At 33.5% G+C, this 24558-nt stretch overlaps 1 protein-coding gene across 1 annotated transcript in view; it reads left to right on the top strand.

The window, feature by feature from the left end:
• Positions 1–24145, top strand: part of LOC143248126 (BDNF/NT-3 growth factors receptor-like) — a 64262-nt gene extending 40117 nt beyond the window's left edge. Inside the window, exons 10-14 of the mRNA XM_076496558.1 lie at positions 2090–2348; positions 3728–4034; positions 4131–4368; positions 11045–11203; positions 23495–24145. Of these exons, the coding sequence (XP_076352673.1) occupies positions 2090–2348; positions 3728–4034; positions 4131–4368; positions 11045–11203; positions 23495–23680 (1149 nt within the window). The 3' untranslated portion in view covers positions 23681–24145. The remainder of the gene's footprint in view (positions 1–2089; positions 2349–3727; positions 4035–4130; positions 4369–11044; positions 11204–23494) is intronic.
• Positions 24146–24558: the final 413 nt, after the last annotated feature.

Below are 24558 nucleotides of genomic sequence, written 5' to 3' on the forward strand. Positions count from 1 at the left end.
AGTGGAGTTTACTGATTACGCTATATTATTATAAATTGCACGACATCAATGGGTTACGGATTTTTAAAATATTACGTTTGTCTTTGTCGATGCTACAAGTTATTTTTAAATCGTTAAAAATGAGAAACTGATAATGAGATTGATTTAAAATGTTCAAAGTAATTTCTGGTATAATGTGACAATAATCGACTTAAGGACATTCAGCACACAGCTAATACCGACTTTAAGGCGATAGGTTGAAGCTGAGTTTTGTTAGGCGAGGTGAATAATTCCAAAAAACTGAACACAGTTTATTTGCTACATGTGATATTTGAGCTTAACTAAACTGCTAAAAAAGAATTAAAGGAACAAGTACGTTGTCTTATATAATTTATCTCAGTGTTTCAAATGTGAAAATATTTTTATTTTCTTAGGTAATTTGTTTCATTTTAGTTCCATCTGTATTTATTTTTTAATATGTAATGAACGGTAAAACATGGAGAAATAGAATTTTTAAAAATGACCAGTATCACCAAAACTGTTATCCCATATGAAACAATACTTTAAGCAGTTTACATGCGTTTATTCAAGAAATGTTTGAAACATTCAATACCTAATGTGACCTCCACGAGCTGTGACACACTCCTGACACCGATTTGGCATATTTCAAATCAGTCTATCGATGTAAGCTTGAGGTATGGCAGCCCACTCGTCTACCAGTGCTTGTCGGAGTTCCTGTACATTCTGAGGAGGGTGCTGGTGTTCACTAACACGCCTTGTCAACATGTCCTAACAATGTTCAATCGGATTTAAATCTGGAGATCTGGCGAACCATTCAAAAGTCTCTATTCCTTCCTCATCAAGGAAGTCCATACACAGTCTGGCGACGGGGGCTCGCACGTTAACCTGCACGAAAATGTACCCATCGCCGACAGCATCGGCAAAAGACCTTACAATGGGTTCCAGGATTTATATCTATATCGTCGTGCGTTCAGAGCACCTCTGTCGAGGGTGAGTAAGTCCGTGCGGCCACCCAAGCATACGCCTGCCCAGACCATTACAAAACCTCCTTCAAAAGCGTCGACTTGCAGAATGTTACAGGTGGAAAATCGCTCTTCTCGGCGTCTCCATACTCTCACATGTCCATCATCACTAGACACGGTGAATTTGTCATCGTATGTCCACAGCACAGTGGCCCATTAACGAAATTTCCAGTTCAGTTGCTGACGAGCAAATTACAACCTGGTGGACGGGCGCGCTGTAAGAATAACGCCTCTTGCAGGCCGTCTGGCTCTAAGGCGTCCTGCGAACTATTTGGGTTGACACGCGGGTTCCAGTGGAATGCTGAAGGTCATTTCACAGTGACCGAGCCGTAGCTAACCTGTCTCACAGAGCAGTAATCATGATGTATCGGTCCTCTCTGGCTGTTGTGACGGCCTTGTCCTGGTATCCTGCCATAAGAGTTCGTCTGCTGGTGGCGTCGCCAATGTCGATTGATGACGCTCAGTGACACACCGACGCGCTGAGCCACCCTCCTTCTGGTCTGGCCATCTTCCAGCATCTGTACAGCCCTGGCCACTTCGTTCTCGGTCAGATGGCACCTGACTGCTTGGTTACACGAGAGTAAAGTACACACTGACGAAACCAGCCGCAAAAGATCCGTGTTGGTGTTCGTTTAGAGAATTAATGAGGAATGCATAATTTCACGTAACAGCCTTATATAGGTCACCTTGAATTGTATTCTCCTTGAGTGAGGTGAGTTTCGTTTTAGTTGCTTCAAACTTCACTTGCAAGCTTAAAAAATACACTTGTAGACGAACGGATATGTTTTTCATACATAAATTTAGTTATGACAAAGATATACTGAAATATGTACTTGTTCCTTTAATTTTTTGAGCAGTATATTATAATGTTTCAGTTATAGGAACTCATTAGTTCTTAAACTTCTTTGTAATAGAATAAATGTAATAATTTAATGCTTAAGAGGAACAAAAAGTTGGAGAGTAAAGCTCTTGGAGCTTTTAAAGCTACGGCTTTATCACTAAGTATATTAGCATTTGGAGAGAGACAGTTCCAAAAATGTCTGATAGATTGTTGGCTTTTTTCACAGCTTCCGCTCAGTCTCACCGTCACTATAGTTTCAATTATTCTGATGTTAGGAGGGGCCATTTGTTTCATTCAACGTCGGACAAAACGGCATAGAAAGGATCGTTGTTCAAGTCTGTGTGTTCTGTGTTTGTGCTGTTCTCAACCTAGAGAGCAAAATATCGACAAAGATATTGCACTTCGACAAGGGATGCCAGTAAACTCTCGCAAAATGGTTATCAATCCAAACTACTGCAGTAAAGCCGACGGTGTCACATCCAAAGGTATATGTACAGAATAAAATTAGTGAGCACTGCTAGTACAAGCTGTATAAGTCAAGGTTAAATGTATTTACTTACTCTATTTTATTTCTCAGTTATTTTCAGTTTTATCACTTTATTAGTACTGAAAAGAAACACATTCTTCTATAAATAACATTTCCAAAATGAAAAGATCAACTGATAATTTGTAAATTTTATATTCAACTTTGTCGTCATCACCAGTCTTCAGGTCAGGAGTTTCGTATGTAAAAGACTGACTAAGCAGTAAAAGTTTAAATGACTATGGAAAAGATCCAATCGAGGTAATGAAACCGCGTCGTCTGTTTTATTTTGATTTTATTCGATTTTGAAGCACCTTCTAGATTCTTAGCTACCTTCAAATACTTCCCGTTAACCTCTTAACTTCTATTTGTAAAATAAATAGTGTATACATATTAAAATACTAATGATGTTCAAAATGACATATTTAACGTCTAAGGTAAGAGAATTAAAATTTTCAGTAACATAAATAACTTGAAAAATTAGTGGAAGTAATCTTATATGAAAATCACAATTATATAAATTATAATATAGAATAAAATTCCTATAAGTGATGAAATCTTCAAAACGATTTTGCTTAACCGAAATTTAAAGTTGTTGGTATTGCTTTACCTCTCTTTCTTCATCTTTCTACTTTTAGCTGTCTAAAGTATTCATAAATAGACATATAAACTATATATATTTTTTTTTAGTCTCAGAGTACTATAGTGTAAAAATTTCTTATTAAATAAGGGCATTTTCAATATGTCTGTTGCAAATGTTAGTTTTTAATGTAGTTTTAAGAAATGTGAACTTATTCCTAATCACATAACAAAAAAATTAAAATGTGGAAAGTTCTGCCTTTTCTTAGGGACGTTTTTATATTATATTTCAGACATTATGTAATGAGACAGGGAAAACAAAACAAGAGTGTAAAACACTTCGATGACACTGCACCGCATGTGTTAATTTCTTGTTTATGCAAATGTACAAAAATAGTACTGTGAGATGTTCTATTTTATAATCTTTAACTATCTGTAGATACTGTTGGATAATTCATTCGAGAGAAAAAAAACAACAACAGTTTTTAGTGTATTGAATCTATAATATTTCTCTTTGTTACAAGATAAAATCAAACTACTCGGGTGAAAAAAATCAAAGAGGAATGTACACAATATTTTTAAGTTTACCTTTTTTAACAAATCTTAATTTATGATCTTTTTTAACGTTCTTTTATATCATAGTTTTATCTCATTAAGTTAACATCGTGCACATTATGGTTTTTATTTTTGAATTGTATACCACAATTCCCGACTCAATTAACAGCCTGGCCATATTACTTCTCTTATTACTTGGTTATATAGAAATTCGCTACATAGCTCAGGAGAAGATCAGCTTCATCCAAATCCTCGGTGAAGGGGCGTTCGGACGTGTGTACCTGGGTACAGTAGACTACTTAACACGTGAAGAGCCCACCACTATGGTAGCTGTGAAAACTCTGAAAGATATTGACCACGACGAAGCTTGGCATAACTTCACCAGAGAAGTTCAACTTTTAGCCAACCTAAGCCATGATAACATAGTTCGTTTCTATGGTGTGTCAATAGACAGTGATCCTCCAATGATGGTATTTGAATACATGGAACTTGGGGATCTGAACAACTTCTTGAGGTAATAAAGATTTCGAAATGTGTTATCCGTTAAAAGGTTTTCTGTTGTTGTTTGTTTAAAATCCAACTTTCTTCTTACGTCTGTTTCTTTCTCTAGAAATAGAAGTCCCGATCTAGTGGTGTATGACTCCAATGGAAAGCCCTTCGAGATTTTGTCTTGCTCTCAACTCCTTCATATTTCTGTTCAAGTGGCTTGTGGAATGGAATATCTAGCATCTCAACATTTTGTTCACAGGGACTTGGCAACCAGAAATTGCCTTGTTGGAGGTCCCCTGGTGGTAAAGATAGGAGACTTTGGCATGTCACGTGATGTGTACAGTACGGATTACTACAGAGTATGTATAAATATTTGTTTTCTTCGTTAAGAATACATTTTATATTTTAACCGTTTCTTTCTTTCAGTTTTTGGGGTGTTGCAACCGTGTAAAGCCCAAAGTGAAAACAAAAACTACAATTTTAGAATTTCTAAAAGTTTCACATTTAGATATAAACTAATAACCAACAACATATAGTCTACTTTTTACTACATATGAAAAGAAAAACTTCAAAATATGTCTTTAAGGTTCACTAGTATTTGTTGCTCTTCCCGTATCTACCTCTTTCATGTTTATTTACGTACTGCTGACTGAACTAAGGAAGATTTTATATGAAGAACAGCAAAACACTTTAAGAAAAAGGCTAAATTTACTCGATATTTCGTTTTACGGCTCCTTTGGAAGTACTTTGTAAATATTTTAAAATTGAACTTACATCACTAGGGTGTGTGTGTGTATATGTGTGTTTGTTACAGCAAAGCCATATCGGGCTATCTGCTGTGTCCACCGAGCGAATACATTATTAGGGTTAGACTGGTTTAACTCAACCTGAGTATTCTTAAATTAGTTCAAAGCACTCACAAGTGTAAGTGCAATATATTTTCGAACATTATATTGTTAACACGTGCTTAGGAAAGTGCAGTTAGATATTATTTGGTTATTGATGTATAAATATACTCTTCAAAACAAAAAACGCAAAAGGGATATTTTTGTTACTTTAAAGAGAAATATATGTAATAACGTTACAAACTCAGAGTATGTGATGTTACACGTGTTAAGGTACTGATTGTCAGACCAAAATGACAATAAAAGTTGTGCACTTTGAAAACGGAGGAAAGCATCTGATTTTTCGGCAAAATGCATGCGTGTCCAATAAATTTGTTTGAGAGATCTGCATGTTCTGCAAGTGCAACATGTGCAAAATCCCTATAAAAGTGACGGGTTTTCGGTTTCCATAGCTCAGTGTTAAGCCACCGACACGCAATACAGTTACGCCAAGACTGACAGAAGCACAACGCAACAACGCCATTGGTCGCTTGGAAGCAGGCAAATCTCGATCACATGTCGCCAGAGCTGTGAATGTCCACCCAAGCACCATCACAAGGCTATGGAATCGTCACCAACAACATGGATCAACTCGTGACCGTCCACGATCTGGCAGACCTCGTGTGACCACGCCCACACAAGATCGCAACATTCGGTTACGTCACCTTCGGGATAGGACCACCACTGCGACGTCTACTGCCTCAACCATACCAGGGCTGCGTAGGCTTTCCGATCAGACCGTACGCAACCGTCTACGAGATCCTTAGGCCCCATGTGCAACTCATCATGGTGAACGTCAACGACGTTTTTCAACATGACAACGCCCGTTCTCACACAGCCCGACTCACCACTGTCTTCTTGAGACACCACAACATTAACGTTCTTCCCTGGCTCTCCAGATCACCAGATGTTAAACCCCATCGAACATCTTTGGGACGAGTTGGACCGACATCTGCGACGGCGACAACCTCAACCGCACACTCTACCTCAGCTTGCAACAGCTTTGCAGGCTGAGTGGACAGCCATTCTACAAGATGTAATTCGTCATCTCATCGCTTCCATGGGCACGAGATGCCAAGCAGTTATTGATGCTCACGGGGGGCATACTCGTTATTGACGTTGACTGACGTTAAACTTCACCTAGTGAGCGTGGACTTCGCCTTTGCAGACTTTGGATGTTCAGCAGTGAATGTGCAAAGTTTCACACATGTCATACAGAACTACCCGGAATAAACTTGTTAAGAATTTGTCTCATATTTTGCCTTTTGCGTTTCTTTTTTTTGAAGAGTATATTTTTCTCTAAAGATAAAACAATTATTTTTTTGCAAAATCAGAAAACATATACGAAAAACTATTTTCACTATAAAAATACACAGTAAACACAACTAAATAAAACAACGCCTTGCATACACCATACTCCGTCTCTGTTAACATGGTGTCAACGTATTTATTACCCTTGAATAAAACGATGATTTAAATACACGATCAACCCATCTCTATTAATTAAAATAAAACAGTTGTTTACATACACCATCTTCTGTTTAGGCTATTTTATGGTCGATTTTGTTGGAAAAGAAAAAAATCTTTATCAAACGTATTTGTTGAAGTTGAATACTTGGATAATAATGCTAGAGTTGTGTTCAGAGCTATTAAGCCGTGATTAAACACACACACAAGAAGATTTGTTAAAACACATTTCTCTGTCTGTTGTGTAATTTGAGGGTCCCGGATACAAATCTCCGTGACACCAAGCATGCTCGTCCTTTCAGCCGAGAGGGTGTTATAAAGTGACGGTCAATCCCAGTATTCATTGATAAAAAAGTAGCCCAAGAGTTGGCTGTGGGTAGTGATGACTAGCTGCCTTCCCTCTAGTCTTACACTGCTAAACAATGGACAGCTATAGCAGATAGCCTTCGTGTTGCTTTGCGCAAAATTCAAAACAAACAGATAAACTCTGTCTGTTGTTTACGTACTGCACTCAAGTAATCTCCTATCCAACTATATGAGGGTCGCTCTCTTTCTCTAACTCATACAGACATTGCATTTTAGTTAACGAGTGATGTTGGACACAAGGCAGAAGTTGTTAGAACCAATATAAGTCCTAGTCACTTAATCCTTTATGTTAGCAATCCAACGAAGCTAAAAGTAGCCACTTAACTCTCAACATTACCGATCCGACACAACTAAAATTAGTCATTTGCCTCGACTATACCGATAGAGCGCGTCTAGTACTAGCTACGTGAACTGTACAGACGTTAGAAATTTTTTTTTCGACGAGTAAATCATTTTACAGTTATTTTTTTTAATAACATGTTTTTCAAGTTTCCAAATGTCAACTACCATGTTTTACGCAAGGCACACAACATTTTTGATGTCAGAATTATTTGTTTTATTAACCACAAAACTACGTGTTTTGTCTTGTGGGTAAATCTCCGGATTTTAACTTTATTAGTCTTCGCGCTTGTCACATCGAAGTCAGAAGAATGATTTATAATATTATTCTATTCTAAGAAGATTATCAACCCTGACCAAATTTTAAACATGAAGAAGAACAACAGCATTGTTATCAAATACTGAGCAAAATCCAAATATGGCATTGTCAGAAATAACAACAGCTTGAAACACAAATCTTAGAAAGTGTATACAACAAACAAACAAGCCAACCACTGAACAGTTACCCAACGAGTTATATATGGTTATACATAACATTTTGGTTGAATTATAGATCAATAGTTGGTCAAAGTACGTCTTTATAGTTTAATAAAATAATTTATTTTTATCATCTAAAACCTTCAATAGATGTATATATATACACGAGCTACATGGCATACCCAAAGAGTATATAAAATAGGTATGATATGACGTAGCAACTAAACGTTTGACCCATTTACTACACAAAGAAACCTTATCGTGGTATATACCCACAAAATTCAAAAATACATAGAATTTCTTTAAACAGATCAAAAATAAAAACTTAAGAGTGACAAACGCAATTTTGTTTATGCTAGACATCGCAGTAACTCTGGTTCTTTGCAAGAAAGAATTAGGTTTTTGTGTGTGTTTTAAATGAGACACTTTGAAGATGTACAATTGAACTGTCGACAATATTAGAAGAACCCTACATCTCATCCTCCACAACTGATGCTTTCGTGTGCATTTTATTAAACCAGAAGTAACATCTAACATCAGTCACTGTCACGTGAAATTCATATACTACACCTGAGTAGGATCGCTAAGAAAAAGCTATCCATGCCTACGAGTTAAGGTTGAACTACAAATGATCCATTAGTAAATGAAGTTAACACTGATGAAATAAAAGTAATCCATATTGACATGTTAAGCTGAGACTGATGAAGTACAAAAAGCCGTTTTGATGTGCTAACCTGAAACTGAAGAAATAAATGTACTTTATTTGTACAAAGTATGTTGGAACTGATAAATACAGTAGTTATATATATATATATATCAAAATGAAGTTGATGAATACGCCATTTTGCTTCTAGATTTCTTGAGCTGACTTTAGTAAGATGCAAAATACCCGTTTACATCTATTAAGTTGACTAAAGAAATACAATTAATTTAATAAAGTCATGTGAACTCAACACTTGTGAAGTACTAATATTAGTTAAGACTGATGATACAACATATATCTATCCATTAGATATTTTAAGTCAAAATGTAAAATATGCCTTATTCTAAATCGTACTTTTTACTTAAAACCATTTATTACACGATATAGAATCAGCTCAACTCTTATAAACTTTAATTACTGTTTTTTGTTACGAATATTTTCTTGCTAGATGTTTTCATCAGGATGTTTTGTAATGAATTCAACTAACTTCGATACAGAATCTTGAATTGTCTCCGATTGCAACATGAAATTTATTTCAAGTTTCCCTGATTCCGTGAAAAGTACTTAATAACTGGCTGAGTATGGGTTGGGCCTGTAGTAGAGTTTTGTGTTTAGAAACTGACCAACCGGATTCGATACATGCGACAGCATAAAATTTTCAGGTACTTTTAGCTAATACATCGTAAGAGTGACAGTCAATCCGTTAAGATGAATGGTAGGGACAGGATGTTGTTCTGCCTTTATGCCTTACTCCCGGTCATAAGTTCGTGATAGGATGTGCTTTATTAGCTTTGACATGAATACAAAATACAAAACGCTGCCTCAGTTATTTTAAGAACATCATTTTATATATAATCATCATCATCATATATATATAAATATATATCATAATGGTAAAACACATTAGAAAAAAATTATTAATTATTTTCAATTTATAAAATTTTATATCGATATGATATTATATGCTTTTCCGTCAGCTGTAATTCGTAAACCACAATTCCTCCCATTCCAAGTGCTCTCTAGCTTCTGATCATTTTCCGTTCGTACATCCTGAAAATTTTCGAATATTTGTTGCTGCTAGTATTATCCATATAAAACAGCTTATATAGAAATTCTAGTCATCCTGTATTGAGAAATTACTTTAATATATCTGAAAAATGAATTATAATAAAGCTGTATATATATCTATTTAGAGTACAATTTACTTCTTACATATATTTTACCATTTCTCTCCTTAGCAATTAATTTAATACACTGTTTGTTTGTAGTTAAGCGCAAAGTTGCATAAAGGACTATATGTGCTCTACCTATCATGAGTATCAAAACTCGATTTCTAGCGTTTCAAGTCACTACAAGATATGACCGGATTCCTATTATGACGGGTGCCATTTGGACAGATGAATGATGACAGCTGGTGTTATGCAAAAGATGATTACTGTAGTTCATTACAAGACATTTCTCTAAGACTTTCTACCTTTCTACATCAATGACCAGCTTACCAGTCGTGGGAGGTTCTTCATGGAAAATAGGACCCCTACTTATTCACAATAACTTGAAAAACGATAGTTTCCTGATCAAGACATAACTACTGTCTCATGGTCAGGCTATTCTTCATATATGAGCCCTATTGGATCTACCATCAAATGCTGCATGCAAAAACATCTTAAACAGACAATTTCTAGTGTGTTACGTCATTGCCATCAGTTTTGTCCAATACCAAAGGCTTATATTGCAGGTTTTCTAATGTTAATGTGTAAGCGACATTCCTTCTGAAATTGATATGTATTTATTTATTGGTAGGGTAGTATCATTGCTAGTATATAACAAGTAAGGATTTTCTCAATTTAACTGAAAGAGAGGGATCAATGAAAGTATGCTTATACTGACCAAAATTTTCAAAACATAATTACAATTTAAATAAAGCACTTTTTTGAATGGAACCTACACTGCAGATCAGTTGTCAAGATGCGCGGTCGTCAGAGTCAGATAGAGTACAAATAGACGTGATTTGTTACTTAGTGAAGATCTAAAATCAATTTAATATATCGTACCTATTCACCATACTAGAAGCCTTGTAAGTAAGTTTTAGTAGTGGTACAAGGGCTCATAAAACGGCTCTTAGTATTTTTCTCTTTTTAAGTACAAACTTGTAGCTCAGAGCTCCATCATCCCTTCGCAGAGTTGAGATCTAATAACAGTTTTGGACACAGAAGATCAAATTTTAATGATGTATTTGACCACACCCAGGGTCTCATAGATTAATTTATTCTAATCCTGTCTAGCAAACTTTTATAGCCGCGGCTACTGAGAATCCTCCAACAATTATGTTGTTTTTTTTATTAAATGTTTCGTTTGGTTGTTAAGCTTTAATTCAATTACTTTTAACGTAAAATTTATTGTCCCTTTGATTAAACTTCTATCTAGGTATAAAAGAAATATAAAATAAGCTAGTTTGTCTTAGGAAAACACTACATTGGGCCTATCTGCTGTGTCCACCATAGGAAATCAAACTCCATATTTTAGCATTGTGAGTCCGTAAATTTATCACGACCTATCAGGGGAGATATAATATTCGAAAAATTTATTAGTTTATCGTTATTTCTTATTTAACTTACTACACATTTCTCTAATTTCGTGTGTTTATTAATGTTTCAGCATTGTTAGAAATTTTCAGTTTTTTTAATAATATTCGCTTTTTTGTTGTTTTTAGCAATTTTGTTGTTTTCTGAAAAAACATCTAGCATTTTATATGTAACTATTTGGATGTTACCATGTTTCATTCTATTTTTATATCACCAGGTTGGCAAAAACACCATGTTGCCCATCCGCTGGATGCCTCCAGAAAGTATTCTACACCGTAAATTCACAGCTGAATCGGACATCTGGAGTTTTGGAGTACTTCTCTGGGAAGTATTCACTTACGGACGACAACCTTGGTATGAATCCTCAAACATAGAGGTTAGTGTGTTCCTTTGAAACCAATGAGTTTTAACTACTTATTATTTTTGGTCAAAGAGTTTGGCAAAGTCGGATTACGTAATGTTTAGTTCACCCAAATATTTTATTAGAATTCATTTATTTCATTTTTAATCGATTTTTAATCTCTAATTCTACAGTTTTGGCAATTTCGAGCAATTCACTATTATTATATTTTTTCTAGTTTGTTAAGGAAGGGTAATTCAGGAGAACTTTGTTAATCAGACATGATCAAATCTTGTTGGCGCTGATAAATATAAATTTAATTAAAATTTTAATATTTATTTAATTCGAATTTTGTCTCTGATTCAGATCCCGGACTAGCCTCCAGTTTATTACGTTACGTATTATAATTTATCTCTCACAAGTCTTCGATTAATTATGCTACGTACGTTATTGCGATTTCAAATAACCGGAAACTGTAATTTGAATTTAGAAGTTAATTGAATGTCAATATGTATTAAATTTATTATATATCTGCCAACAAGATTGATACACACAATTTTCTTTCTTAATACATATACATTTTAATATAGAAACAACAATACAATTTATAAAAACTGTTATTAGAAATAATTAGTTATATACGACAGTTTTACAAACTTACAAACAATATTGGGTGTTCTATCCTATCTGGAACTGAATATTTTATTGGTGGTTCACGAAAAGCAAATTAATTTTATGATGATACACAGGTACACTTCTCTTGACTGGAAAGAGGCTAGCTTAGTCACACGTGAGTTTTTTTCGACTAAAATATCTAATATCCTAATAGGATTATTAACGTCTGAAGTTAATTCACTGAAGTTTGCAATATTTGAAATTTATAAACATTACTGGTCAAATATCTTTAGCTTTTCGATTAATAAGCATTTATCACAAATATAAGATTATGATATACTAACTGTAACAAACCAAACCAACCATACTAAAATGTCTCTCGCGTGTTGATTTAAGAACTTTAAGGCGACGGTCTCGAAAGTTCAGTTGGTAACAATACTGGCAATCACTAGTATTACATACACATCTAACACGTTGTTAATTCTTACGCTCGAAATTTTCAACAAAGAGAACATGCTGAACTTTCGCAATACACATTTAACAATATACGTTACACGCATTCGTAAATACATATTAAACTGAAACAAATATAGATATTATAATAAACGTATAACAGTAAATCTGTTACAGAGTAATCTCACATTATTCTCATTGCTCAGCCTGGCACAGGTTCAACTAATATTTTTCCTCTCGTATAAGGCTATGATAACTTCTACAGTTAACATAATTTAAAAGGAACCAGTTAAATATTGATGATACTTCAATAACTTTTTAGGACTTACAAAAGTAATTTAAACCATACTTGAGTGTTGATGCGAGAAGAACAATCTACTGATAAGCTTATTTTAATTACTTCTGTTAGGCCTCAATCTATCAAGTAAAAATACACATAACTTGGATATTGATTCTTGTACCGATAACATATGAAATCATAATAATCAGTAAATGACCACCCTAAGAACTTAAAAACTGATCAAAAAAGAGAGTCACAGTCTTAACCTACTAATGCATTTATTGAGAATGCAAATTAAAATCGAAGCATTTTCATCTAGTAGCCATTGGTACGGCGATCGACTCGTAATCTAGAGATTATAGGTTCAAATCTCTGTCACCGAACATGCTCCCATCTAAGTCCGCATACGTCCCGTTGTGACGCTGTTGGGATACAAGTATAAATCGGAGAAAACACATTACTAATGTATTCTACTATATCATCTATATCAAATTAAAATTATGTGTTTTAAGTACTGATTCACCTATCAAAGTTAAAAGTAGTCTTGGTTTGGTGTGTTTTGAATTTCGCTCAAAACTGCACGAGGGCTATTTACGCTAGCCATCCCTAATTTAACAGTGTAAGAATAAAGGGAAGGCAGGAAGTCATCACCACCCATCGTCAACTCTTGGGCTACTCTTCTTTAACTAACGAATAGTGGGATGTTACCGTTACATTATAACGCCCCCAGGGCTGATAGGGCGAGCATGTTTGGTGCGACGGGGATTCGAACCCGCTATTCTTCAAATTACGAGTCGAGCGCCGTAACCACCTGGCTATGCTGGGCCAAAAGTAGTCTTAACAAAGCATCTGTGAGTTTTGAAAGTGAAAAACACTGTTTTAGACTGTACAAACAACTTGCAACTCCCAAAGAAAAACATTTTTTGGTTATTATACAAAATTACAGGGAAAACATATCACATCTTGAACTCATAAGCAATTTATAATTAAAAAAATAACACAATCTATAACTGCTAACTTCTCTACAAATTAAAATACAAGTAAAATATCATTTTCAGCTAATAATTCTTCAACCAATACATAATAAATAAATGTTAAAAACATTTCTTAGGTGTTGACTCGACTATCAAATTACGATTTAACAAAATGTCTTCTAAAGATGCTAATCTACCAACTTAACCTATTAACACATTTCTTCTAAAGATGCTAATCTACCAACTTAACCTATTAACACATTTCCACGGATACAAAGCTCGTCATCTTCACTCATTTACTCCTCTACCATTTCACAAAAAATGTTTATATTTGTAATCATCAACCAATTTAAAGTGACTCAACATACCGTTTCTAGTTATTGAATTATCTACCAGCGTACCAGTGAAAAGTACATCGTTTTAAGTAAAACAAGACAAAAACAAATATTTTATAGCTATTCAAAACACGTACAACCTAACTATCAACTCAGTTATGTCCTTATAGTTGTAAAATCACGCAACATTAGACTAATGGCTCAATTAGAAATATGAAAAAGTTTCTGCGAAAATAATTGAATTTTATGTTTGTAAGTTTACATCAATATTTTCTAAGTCCTTAGGCGTTGACAGATATTTCTCTTAGAGTACAGGTTAAGCTTAAATTACTATACAAATATATACGTGATAAGATAAGTATTTGATAGAAGTAACAAATGTGTTTGTCACGTGCATAATTTTTAACTGCTAGCAAGTTGAAATTCGACGAATTACTAATAAATTATTTTTGACAAAAGTTTTGTTCAAAGATTCATAACTCGATATAACTCTAATGCGAAAAAATTACAAAGCAACAAGCTACGTTTGTAATGTACATGAAAGAACTTTACGGATTATATTTTTAAAGCCTCCGTTCTTTTTTCCTTTTCTTCATTTGAGTCGCTTGAGTATCGTATTCAGCTCATCGTATTTGATTCCGCTGTACTGTTGGAAATTCTGTTTCTTCAGTATCAGTTTCAAGCATGAACTCCCATCCTGGTTTTTGTTAAGGCTACATTTGATAAAAATACCTTTCGTACATGTTTTTTTCCTACATTATGCTAATATAGTTTAATAAAAATGTTCATAGTGGGCTCAAACACTGGGTATCAAAATGTAATTTCCTAGTTTGGATGTGGATTAGTTATGTACTTTTCATAAAAAAATTGAGAGTATGTAAAGTTAGATGTGTTAAAGTACAAAATGTTCCTGAAAGTAGAAATGATTTGAGATTGTTCTCCTGTGAAATATTCCTTTTTAAATATCTTATTGTTTTCCTAACTAGCAGAAGCCAAAGAAAGTTATAAAACGTGATATTGTTTTAAGTTAACATTTTAATATTATTTAAATATTCGTATGTAAAACCAACACTCTAATTTCAGACTTCAGTTATAATGTATTGATGATTATTTTCAAAATATATCAAGACACCAGCTCTTCCTGATTCAATGAAATGCATGTTAAAACTCCTTGTAACAGTGATGAAACTTGGGTTACTGTGATAGTTTGTTATAAGCATAAACATTACTTTTAATATAGGGTGACATCGTAAATATTGTAATTAATAGAAAAGTTTATTGCCAGGTATATTATTGGTATCTATGTGAGCTTCTGATTTGTTAGAATAATATAGCATAAAAAGAAAATGGCTAAATTAGAAATATATCTGTTTCTAGACAAGCGTTTCAAAGTGACATATTCAGATAATATTTAAAATTAATCTAAGAAATGAAAACTGCGGAAGGTTAGATCTTAACCGATGGCTTCGCCTATTTGGCGGATACTAATACTAAACGACGTAAATCTTACCTTTTCTTTCTTGAGCTATATTAACCGGCTCAAGGACATTACCAACCTCCGACCTTTCAAATCATTTATTGTCGACATCCAAGACGCTGTTGCTGCTAAGATGACATATTTCAACTATTAGAATGTTTCATCTGAAAACCACGGAATTCTTTGAAGTATTTGTTTGTTTGTAATTAAGCACAAAGCTACACAATAAGCTATCTCTATCGAAACCCGGATTCTAGCGGTGGGAATCCGCAGACACTCCGCTGTGCCACTGAGGAGCTCGTTGAAGTAAAATAGACCTTTAGAAAATTAAGATATTGATGTTCATGTATGTGATATTGTGTTATTTTGACCTATACAATGTACAATGGAGGATCGCTATATTCAATAAGTTTATCCCAGATGAAGGCAAATTTCATTAATATCCTAAAGTAAAATGCGAAATCTTAGATTACTAAATGAGTTTTATATAGACAGAAGGATAGGGTTAGTAGAGTTACAATTCGTAATAACGGAATGTCTATGAAGTATGTATAACATGTTGTAGTAACACAGGCCTGCGATGGTTTTATTGCCTCGAAATTAGTACGTATTCTACAACAATTCATTTACGCTGAATCAGAAAACGATATACATTTTTCTCCATCACGTACAGATGTTTCACAAAACTCCATACGTTTTTCTACACATGCGAGACATTTTCATCGAAATCGGCTTACATTTGGTTATGCTTGCAATGTTGATAACTCGGCATGTCCAGGCGAATAGGGCGCGCAACTCGCAATCTGTAGGTCGTGGGTTTGAATCCCTGTAATACTAAACGACTGACCTTTTCTATCGTGGAGCTATTATATGTGACGGTTACTTCCGCTATTATTTTGTAAAAAAGTAGCCCAAGAGTTGGCAGAGGTTGGAGGCGACCACCTGCATTCCTTCTAGTCTTATATTAGTAAATTCAGAGCATCAGAAAGTTTTGCCAATCACTGACTATAAATTTCCCTAGTCCAGTCACAACGTGAAAGTCTTATGGATCGTTCTTGAACCCAAACATAACAATAAAAAAAATGTTCATTGTGATAAACAAAATAATATTTTGACGAAAGTGCGTTTTTTCCGATTTAAAAAAAAATATTTACGTGATAAAAGAACATTATTATTAGAACCAAAACAACTTTATGAAGTTTTCATTCGCAGGCCTGTGTAACTTATCCTTAAACAAAGTAGCTATTAGAGAATTTTAACTTTGATGAAGAAGTTTGTCTTAAATGTAAGATGCTCAAGTCAGTAATCACTGCCTGTATATCTAGGTTTACATAATAATTACTGTAAACAGAAAGAGAAAACAACGAAATACTGTAATATTCAAAAAGCGTATTCTAGACAGAATGTGGCCAGTGTCTCATACTTTTATGTGAGAGGAGCTTATACTATACAGAAACTGGCAGCTGAGAAAAAGTATGATATTAGAATACAGTGGTTTAGTAAAACTATTGTCTGCATATACGACGCCGACGGTGCAATACTGAACTGCACTATCCTAACGTAATAAAACGAATACTCTTGCTATAGAGTTGACGTTGATGACACCAATCAACAATGAAACACAAGCACAAAACGTAACATAAACAGACCCACTAATATCTCATAGATTCACTTTTTCCTTGTTCAAAATTGTTCGTGTTCGGTAGAGTTATGTATATTATGGACATGGAAGTATTGCAAGTATTTCGGATAATAAAATTTATTTTGGAGGTACACATATTCATGTAGCAGGGCTCAGAATTTAACGGTTTATGCTAGACATTGATATAGTAATTGAAATGGGAATATTGGTCATTAATTTTTTTTTATTTATATACAAAATACGACTGTGTTGAAATTTTGTTTGTTTGTTTGTTTGTTTGTTTTTGAATTTCACGCAAAGCTACTCAAGGGCTATCTGCGCTAGCCGTCCCTATTTAGCAGTGTAAGACTAGAGGGAAGGCAGCTAGTCATCACCACCCACCACCAACTCTTGGGCTACTCTTTTACCAACGAATGCTGGGATTGACTGCACATTATAACGCCCCCACGGCTGGGAGGGCGAGCATGTTTGGCGCGACGGGAATGCGAACCCGCGACCCTCAGATTACGAATCGCATGCCTTAACCCACCTGACCATGTTTAAATTTTGCAATATTAGAAAGATCTGTTCAAGTCAAAAGGTTTATTGACAATATTCCGAGTTAATGTGATTAGTATTATGCAAATTATGAAATATCATGAAGATAAATTCCAAAATAAAATAATACCTTATCTTCTGGGAAATGAATTAGGTTCTCAAAAGAGTTACCGCATTAGGATCCTAGAATATCGGAATTATTTGTTCTTCAGAAGAACTGGTTAAAAATAAGTTATCAATAATCTTCCTTTTTATCAGACGAAAGTTTAGCTGTACAGTTGAAGCCCTTATTATTGTTATATACTGTCGCGATCAGAAAATATTTACACCAAGAACTGTAGTTTGTTACGTTAGCAGTCAAAGACATACTGTATAAGATGCATTATTTGACTAATAAAACCTAGCTATGATGGAAACCATATTAAAACAACAGTTTCTTCTAGACAGAAGGTTGAATAGATAGATTGTAGAAGTATGAACTATCATGGTTTCTTTTCAGGCACATTGTTTATTAGATATATCAATCAATTAGTTTTCGGTAACGCAATTACCATCATCATGGACAGTGACAGATAAAAGGAAATTAATAACTATTGATTGATATAGCAGATTATTCTGGATAAAAAGAAAAATATAGATTATAATAGCATAATAACAAGCTTAGGTTGATATCACAATTTCTTCTAGACAAAAGTAAGGATATAGAAACATTAGAATAGTAAAAAATACAGACTGATATAAAAATATACAGATGATATGGTATGTGGATGATATTAAAATAGTAGGAACTACGGGTTGATAGAGCATTCCCTCCAATACAGAATGTATAATAAGTAAATATTAGAATAATAAGATGATATAACAGTTTCTCTTACACAGAAGATATAATATATAGATAAGAATAGTGAGAATTACAGGTTGACATAATAGTTTCCTTTACGAAAGGAGTATAAGACATACACCAGAACAACAGGCATTACAAATTTTAATATTGTGGTCTCTCCTGTAAAGAGAATATAATGTATAGATAATAATAGTAACACTATAAGTTGATATAACACCATCTTTTATAAAGAGTGTATAATGCGTTGACATTAAAATTGTAGAAACTTCAGGATAACATAATAGTTTCTCCAATATAAAGTGTATAGCATATAGATAAAAAATAATAAGAACTACACATTAGTAAACCAATTGATAAGTAAAGATGTTACTTTAAGTCACAATTTCCAATGTTAAAATAACTAATTCTTGCAATATTTTCAATTAATAGGACTGTCCGACTCAGAAGAAATAATGTAATAGAAAATTACGGAACAACACGATAGTTGCGATGGCTGGGTTCATTTAATATTTGAAAAGCCTCTTCCCAGACGTATACCGAGTAGGTTGGAATGTAAGGCTATCTGATATTTCTATAACCAATGTCACCTGAACTTGCGAATCATAATACCGTATTACTGTACGGCAATCTAATAAATATCGCTTTACTACTTATGAGGTGCTGTACATTATTATACTTGATTTATTGAGGTTGACTGATATAAAAGGTGCATTTCCACTAACAACCTGTGGTAATGAGCATAACGTCTTGTGGAAACATAGCAGAAAAACCAATAGGGCAGTATACTACGATGGATCAAAAACATTAATTACTTCTACTTTTATGAAAAAATTACATCTCATATTGTGGTAGGCATCCTCTACTTATTCAACGACTTATTAAGATTCAATACTTGGGGTATAATAACAATGTTTGCCATACTTATTATTATAGACAATAAAATGACTAAAGTTGAAGTCATTGTATTAAAATAGTTTAGAGTAACCATAAATTACTTATTACTAATGCTACATTAATTTCCGCTAGATAGCCTACGCATTACACAAGATGTACACGAGTATCACAGTAAGATCCTACATGGTCGATCGCTGCAGAGGTAGTAAGTTATTATATTTCATAAACAGTATGGCTTCTAAGGAACACGAGAGCGTTAGAATAATAAAGGATGAGTTACAGGGTTATGGCTTCAGAGTATTCAAGAGACGCATCAGCTGCCAACTAATACTAGAGTATTAGAATAGTGTTTTAGACGGAAGATAAAAGTAGTGGATCAGTACAGGTGTATTTCACAAACAGAGAATATATGGATTAACAGTTCCTATTTATAATGAAACCATTATAGATGTCGTGGACACTACATGCTGTTTCTGAAGAATAATTAATGTAATATATCTCTTTTATACACTAATTCATGCTTAAGGAGCATCCACATATTTTCAACCGGATGATAAATCGCCCTCTCTATTGGTAACTGTTGTCTTGGACGCTGTTAAACAGATGGTGATTGCGTCATACACATGAATAGTGTTAAACAGAAAGTGGCTCTTGATTTAGGCTCTGTTAAATATAAAGTAGCTGTATCATGCCTTGAATACTGCTAAACAAAAGGTGACTGTTTTCTTGAACCCTGGATAAAAGTCAATAAACTTATATAAATATTTAAAATACATAAAAATACTTAACGATCAACATTATATAATACACGATTAAAATGATATTAAAAACTGGTCAACAGTCGTGAAAAAGTCACTCTGCATGACTTCAGATCTTTCACATCATCCTCAGAAGCATGAAAAACAAATCCTGTGCAACATATAAATATAAAAAAGCTATGGTCATATGACTACTAATTTGCATATTTGAAAATATATCACGTCATTTACGTACTTTCTGATTACCTAACCGTTAATTCTGATTTTAGATGAAATTATTTCATGAAATAAAACTATGTTTCATTATTTCTATTATTTCTCTAATATTTCTAGCTGTCATATTATTCGGTTGAGCCAAAATAACATTTCTTTTTCCACTGGATGACATGGCCAGCATAATTTGCTTGTTCAGGTAGTACAAAGTTTAATTTTTGTTTTTAACACTTCTCTTATGTTCAATTTCTCTAAGTTTTTTGTTTATTCTAATTTGACTAATGTATATGCCACCATATTCACAGTTACTTTTATATATACCTATTTTCCCCATTAGATTGATTTCATTTTCAGTATTTACTTAATATTTGAGGCCCGGCATGGCCAGGTGACTAGGGCGCTCTCTTCCCAATCTGCAGATCGAGAATTCGAATCCCAATCACACCAAATATGTTCACGCTTTAGCCGTAATGTAGTTATTATGCTACAATCAACCCCATTATTCGTTTGTAAAAAGAGTAGTCCATGCGTTGGCGGTGGGCGCTGACGACTAGCTGCCTTTCCTCTAATATTACACTCCTAAATTAGGGATGGCTCTTGTAGCTTTGCGTGAAATTCAAATAAACAAACTTAATATTTAACAAATTTTATTCAATGGTATATAAATGGGAAAGATATTTTGGTTGTTGTTGTTTTTTTAATTTACGAAACGTGGCAGAATCAACATTTCTCTTTTATCTATTTTGTCAAATGTTAATTTTAGTTTACTTTTTAATCATCATTTGTTATTTTGATAAATTTCTCACAGCTATATCAACAATATGGGATAAGAAACCTCTATCTAATGCTACATATTTGATTAATAACAGTTATTTGTAATTATTCTTGATTATAAGGTAGCTTTAAATGTCTTTAGACATTAGAGTAGAAAGCTGACATTTTTTGCAACTTTCTATGATATTATTCTTAGTTTTATGACGTAATAACAGAAAAAAAGGTTTAAGATAAACCGTAGTTTCTAACTTATTTTTGTTGTTCTTACTTAATACATCCAAAAACGGTAAACTATTATTTTATTCCATTTTACAAATAAATTGAATAGCAGGTTCAATACAATTTAAGTAATTAACAAAGACTAGCAAGTTTTATTTACCGTGTCGCTACATCACGGAAATTTTATTGACGTACCTAACACATATTTCTGGTTTAAGTTCAGCATTCTGTAAAGCATCAGTTTCAAATTTATTCAGGAAACAAGCACACAGCCTGGGAGATAACGGAGAAGCCTTATTTACAACACATTATCCTATACTACCCTATTATGCTTTGAGTAAAAGATAAAATAACATTTCAACTAGATCTCTTACTGCTATAAGTTGCTTGGACGCTGTTAAAGAGAAGGTGGCTGTGTCATGCCACAAATGAGGTAAACAGTAAGGTTAGAAACAAGTCATCTATATAGTTATGATTTCATACACGAGTAATGTCACGTAACCAACGGCGTGTATTTGTCTACACGTGGAAAAACGAAGCCAAACAATCATAAATACTGTCTTTTTACATTTTCAGAGGAGCTAGATATATTTGTCTCTTGAAATTTTCACTTAAATCAACTGTATTTAATTTACATTGGGAAGTAATAACGTAATAAAGAAAATCAGCTTTTTTTTTGCAACCTTACAACTTCCAATTCTTAGGTGCCGCGCATGAACAAAGATACTCACTTCCTAAGTCTTTCCCATAGAATTGTACTAGAAACGTGAAAAAACCTAAAAAAAATGTAAATTCATGTCTAAATCTGTCATATTCGCGCATCAAAAGCTCAACCAATAATCTTCATCAACAGTCTTTTACGATCTAGAAGTGAGAAAACAACATTATTAAAAAACAAATAACTTCATAACTGGAACGTGTAGTTTCCCACTGATGTAAACGTAGAAGCACTGCCTCAGTTACGATCTATGTAGAGCCTGTGGCCTTTGTTTATTACATTCATATTGATTATACTAAACATTTATAGTTTTGTGCATTTTATTTAATTCTTATTCGCGAGTTCTAATCTTTTGTCTACTTCGGTAGTAATACAACCTATTCATCAATAAATAATAAATAAATTGATGTGTCTAATATCAGTTAGCCTTTCTATGAAAACTATTAATATACGTGCGAATATCATGTGCTTATACAACATACTACATTTCTGAATTTTTACTTCTTTCTTTGAGCTACGTAATATAGTTGAAGAAGACACTTTACCTTTAATATCTGTAAAATCGTGTTCCAGAATCAGTCGATGTTGCTAAAAATCCTGTTTCTATATCCATTGTAGACACACAGTAGGTGGCTCTTTGTATAGTTTTTTCTTAACAACAAACAAATAAAAAAAAACATTCGATTAATTTTCAAGTAGATTCGTCTATAACCCTGCTTTTATAATCTTGTTTGATGCGTTGTACGTGATACATGGGTGATATACTTATGCATATAGTTCATTATCATGAATTACTTTTACAAGTAAATAAAGAGCTTAAAACGTATTCCTAAATTTCGATAAGAACTAATATTGGTCCATTAAAAGTACTTGAGGTATTCTGATATCTTATGGTTATTCAAAATTACTCATTTTTAGCAAATATAAAGTCCTTTCAATTTTTTATTTATATTATAATAAACAAAAATAAATTAATATTTTTCATTTTATCACTTTAACCAAAATAGTGGTTTACGAATTACCAGGTGTTTCTTTCTTGAACTATACACATTTCAAAAACTGAGAAAAAAAAACTATCCTTCACTTTCTATTGACCATTAAACGACAAATTTTACGATATTATTTTTTTTTTAGTAACTTAAGCGAATTGTTCACTTTCTCTTAAATATCAAGTCAAACTAATATGGAATAAATACTGTCTTAAAACTTTCTCGGCACCATGTGTCCATGTAACTAGTGTATCCGGTCTGTGAATCAGATAGTTCATGGTAAGCTTACCCTTTGCCGTAAAAAAGTGCATTATGCACTTTGGGGTCGTGAATGGGCAATAAGTATAACGATGAAGTTACACTAATCACTCAGATAAAAGAACTATAGCGGTGATATTGACTAGCATTCTTCTTTTTTGTCTATCAGTTCAAAATCAAAGAGAGCTATGCTCAGAATACATTTATATAAATTTGCTGGAAGATACTGTACGAAGACGTAACATATCCATTACACCAGTGTAAGTCAGTTAAAAGAATGATTTATAAATTAACCTTAAATACAAATACTAGTAACTGATTATAAGTGATGATATTATTTCATCCAGGTTATTCAGCACGTAACCTACGGACGTCAACTTGCTAAACCTGATGCCTGTCCTCAAGATATCTACCATCTTATGCAGAGGTGTTGGACTCATGAACCGGAAGATCGAATCTTGATGAAAACAATTCACAAACATCTTACTGTTATGTTGAAAAATGAACCTGAATACTTGGAAGTTATCGAATAGAATCATATAAACATGACTTTCCCCACACTCAAATAAACTGGTAGGCATAATTTCTGCATATGATTTTAAGTGGAGTTCATATATATGTATATAATTGATTAGATAAAGAAGAAAATGTCAACACATTGAATAAGTTGTCACTGAGGTACTTATATAAAAAGAAAAGACTACACAATAGCTCGTTTCTGTGTGAGAACAGTTGATATTATCAGTGATTAAACGAGTATTTTTTTCCTGTAAACTTTATAAAACGCCACAGGAAAACTTGCAAGATCACTGACCACCAGTAAATAGCATAATTTGCGTAGTAACTTAATGAAATTCATAGAAAAAATGGAATTTTTCGACACCAGTTCTGTGTCAAAAGAGGTCATGAGAAATAAAATGGAAGACATTTTGTCTTGCGATTGTATTGTTATGTGTATTAGCGATTGACAAAAAAAAGACATTTTAGTTGTATTTGGTCATTCCAACTATGAAGTATTTTATATGTATATTATGATTGTAATTGAATATTTTGATCTTTTTCCACTATCTTCTTCTGAAAAGAATCTTCCTCCGAAACAAATCTTTTAAAAGGTGGAGGAATTTTATCATGTGGTATAATACTAAATCCACAGTCTTAGGTTTCGAACCAGTTTTTTACAGAGACGAAACCTAGTCGTATCACAATATATAAGCAGTACAGGTCGTTAAGGGTAAAAGTTTAAAAAATCTATGTGAGCATAATGAAGAAAAACAATATATTGCTGTGAATATGACCTTAAATATTCCAAATTCACGTCTTATATACTGCTCATTTGTGCATGAACTGAATTTAATTTTGTATGGGAATATATTTGATTGTTTGTTTGTTTTGGAATTTCGCACATAGCTAC

This window comes from Tachypleus tridentatus, chromosome 4 (genome assembly GCF_004210375.1).
Source record: "Tachypleus tridentatus isolate NWPU-2018 chromosome 4, ASM421037v1, whole genome shotgun sequence".
NCBI classification, from domain to species: Eukaryota; Metazoa; Arthropoda; class Merostomata; order Xiphosura; family Limulidae; genus Tachypleus; species Tachypleus tridentatus.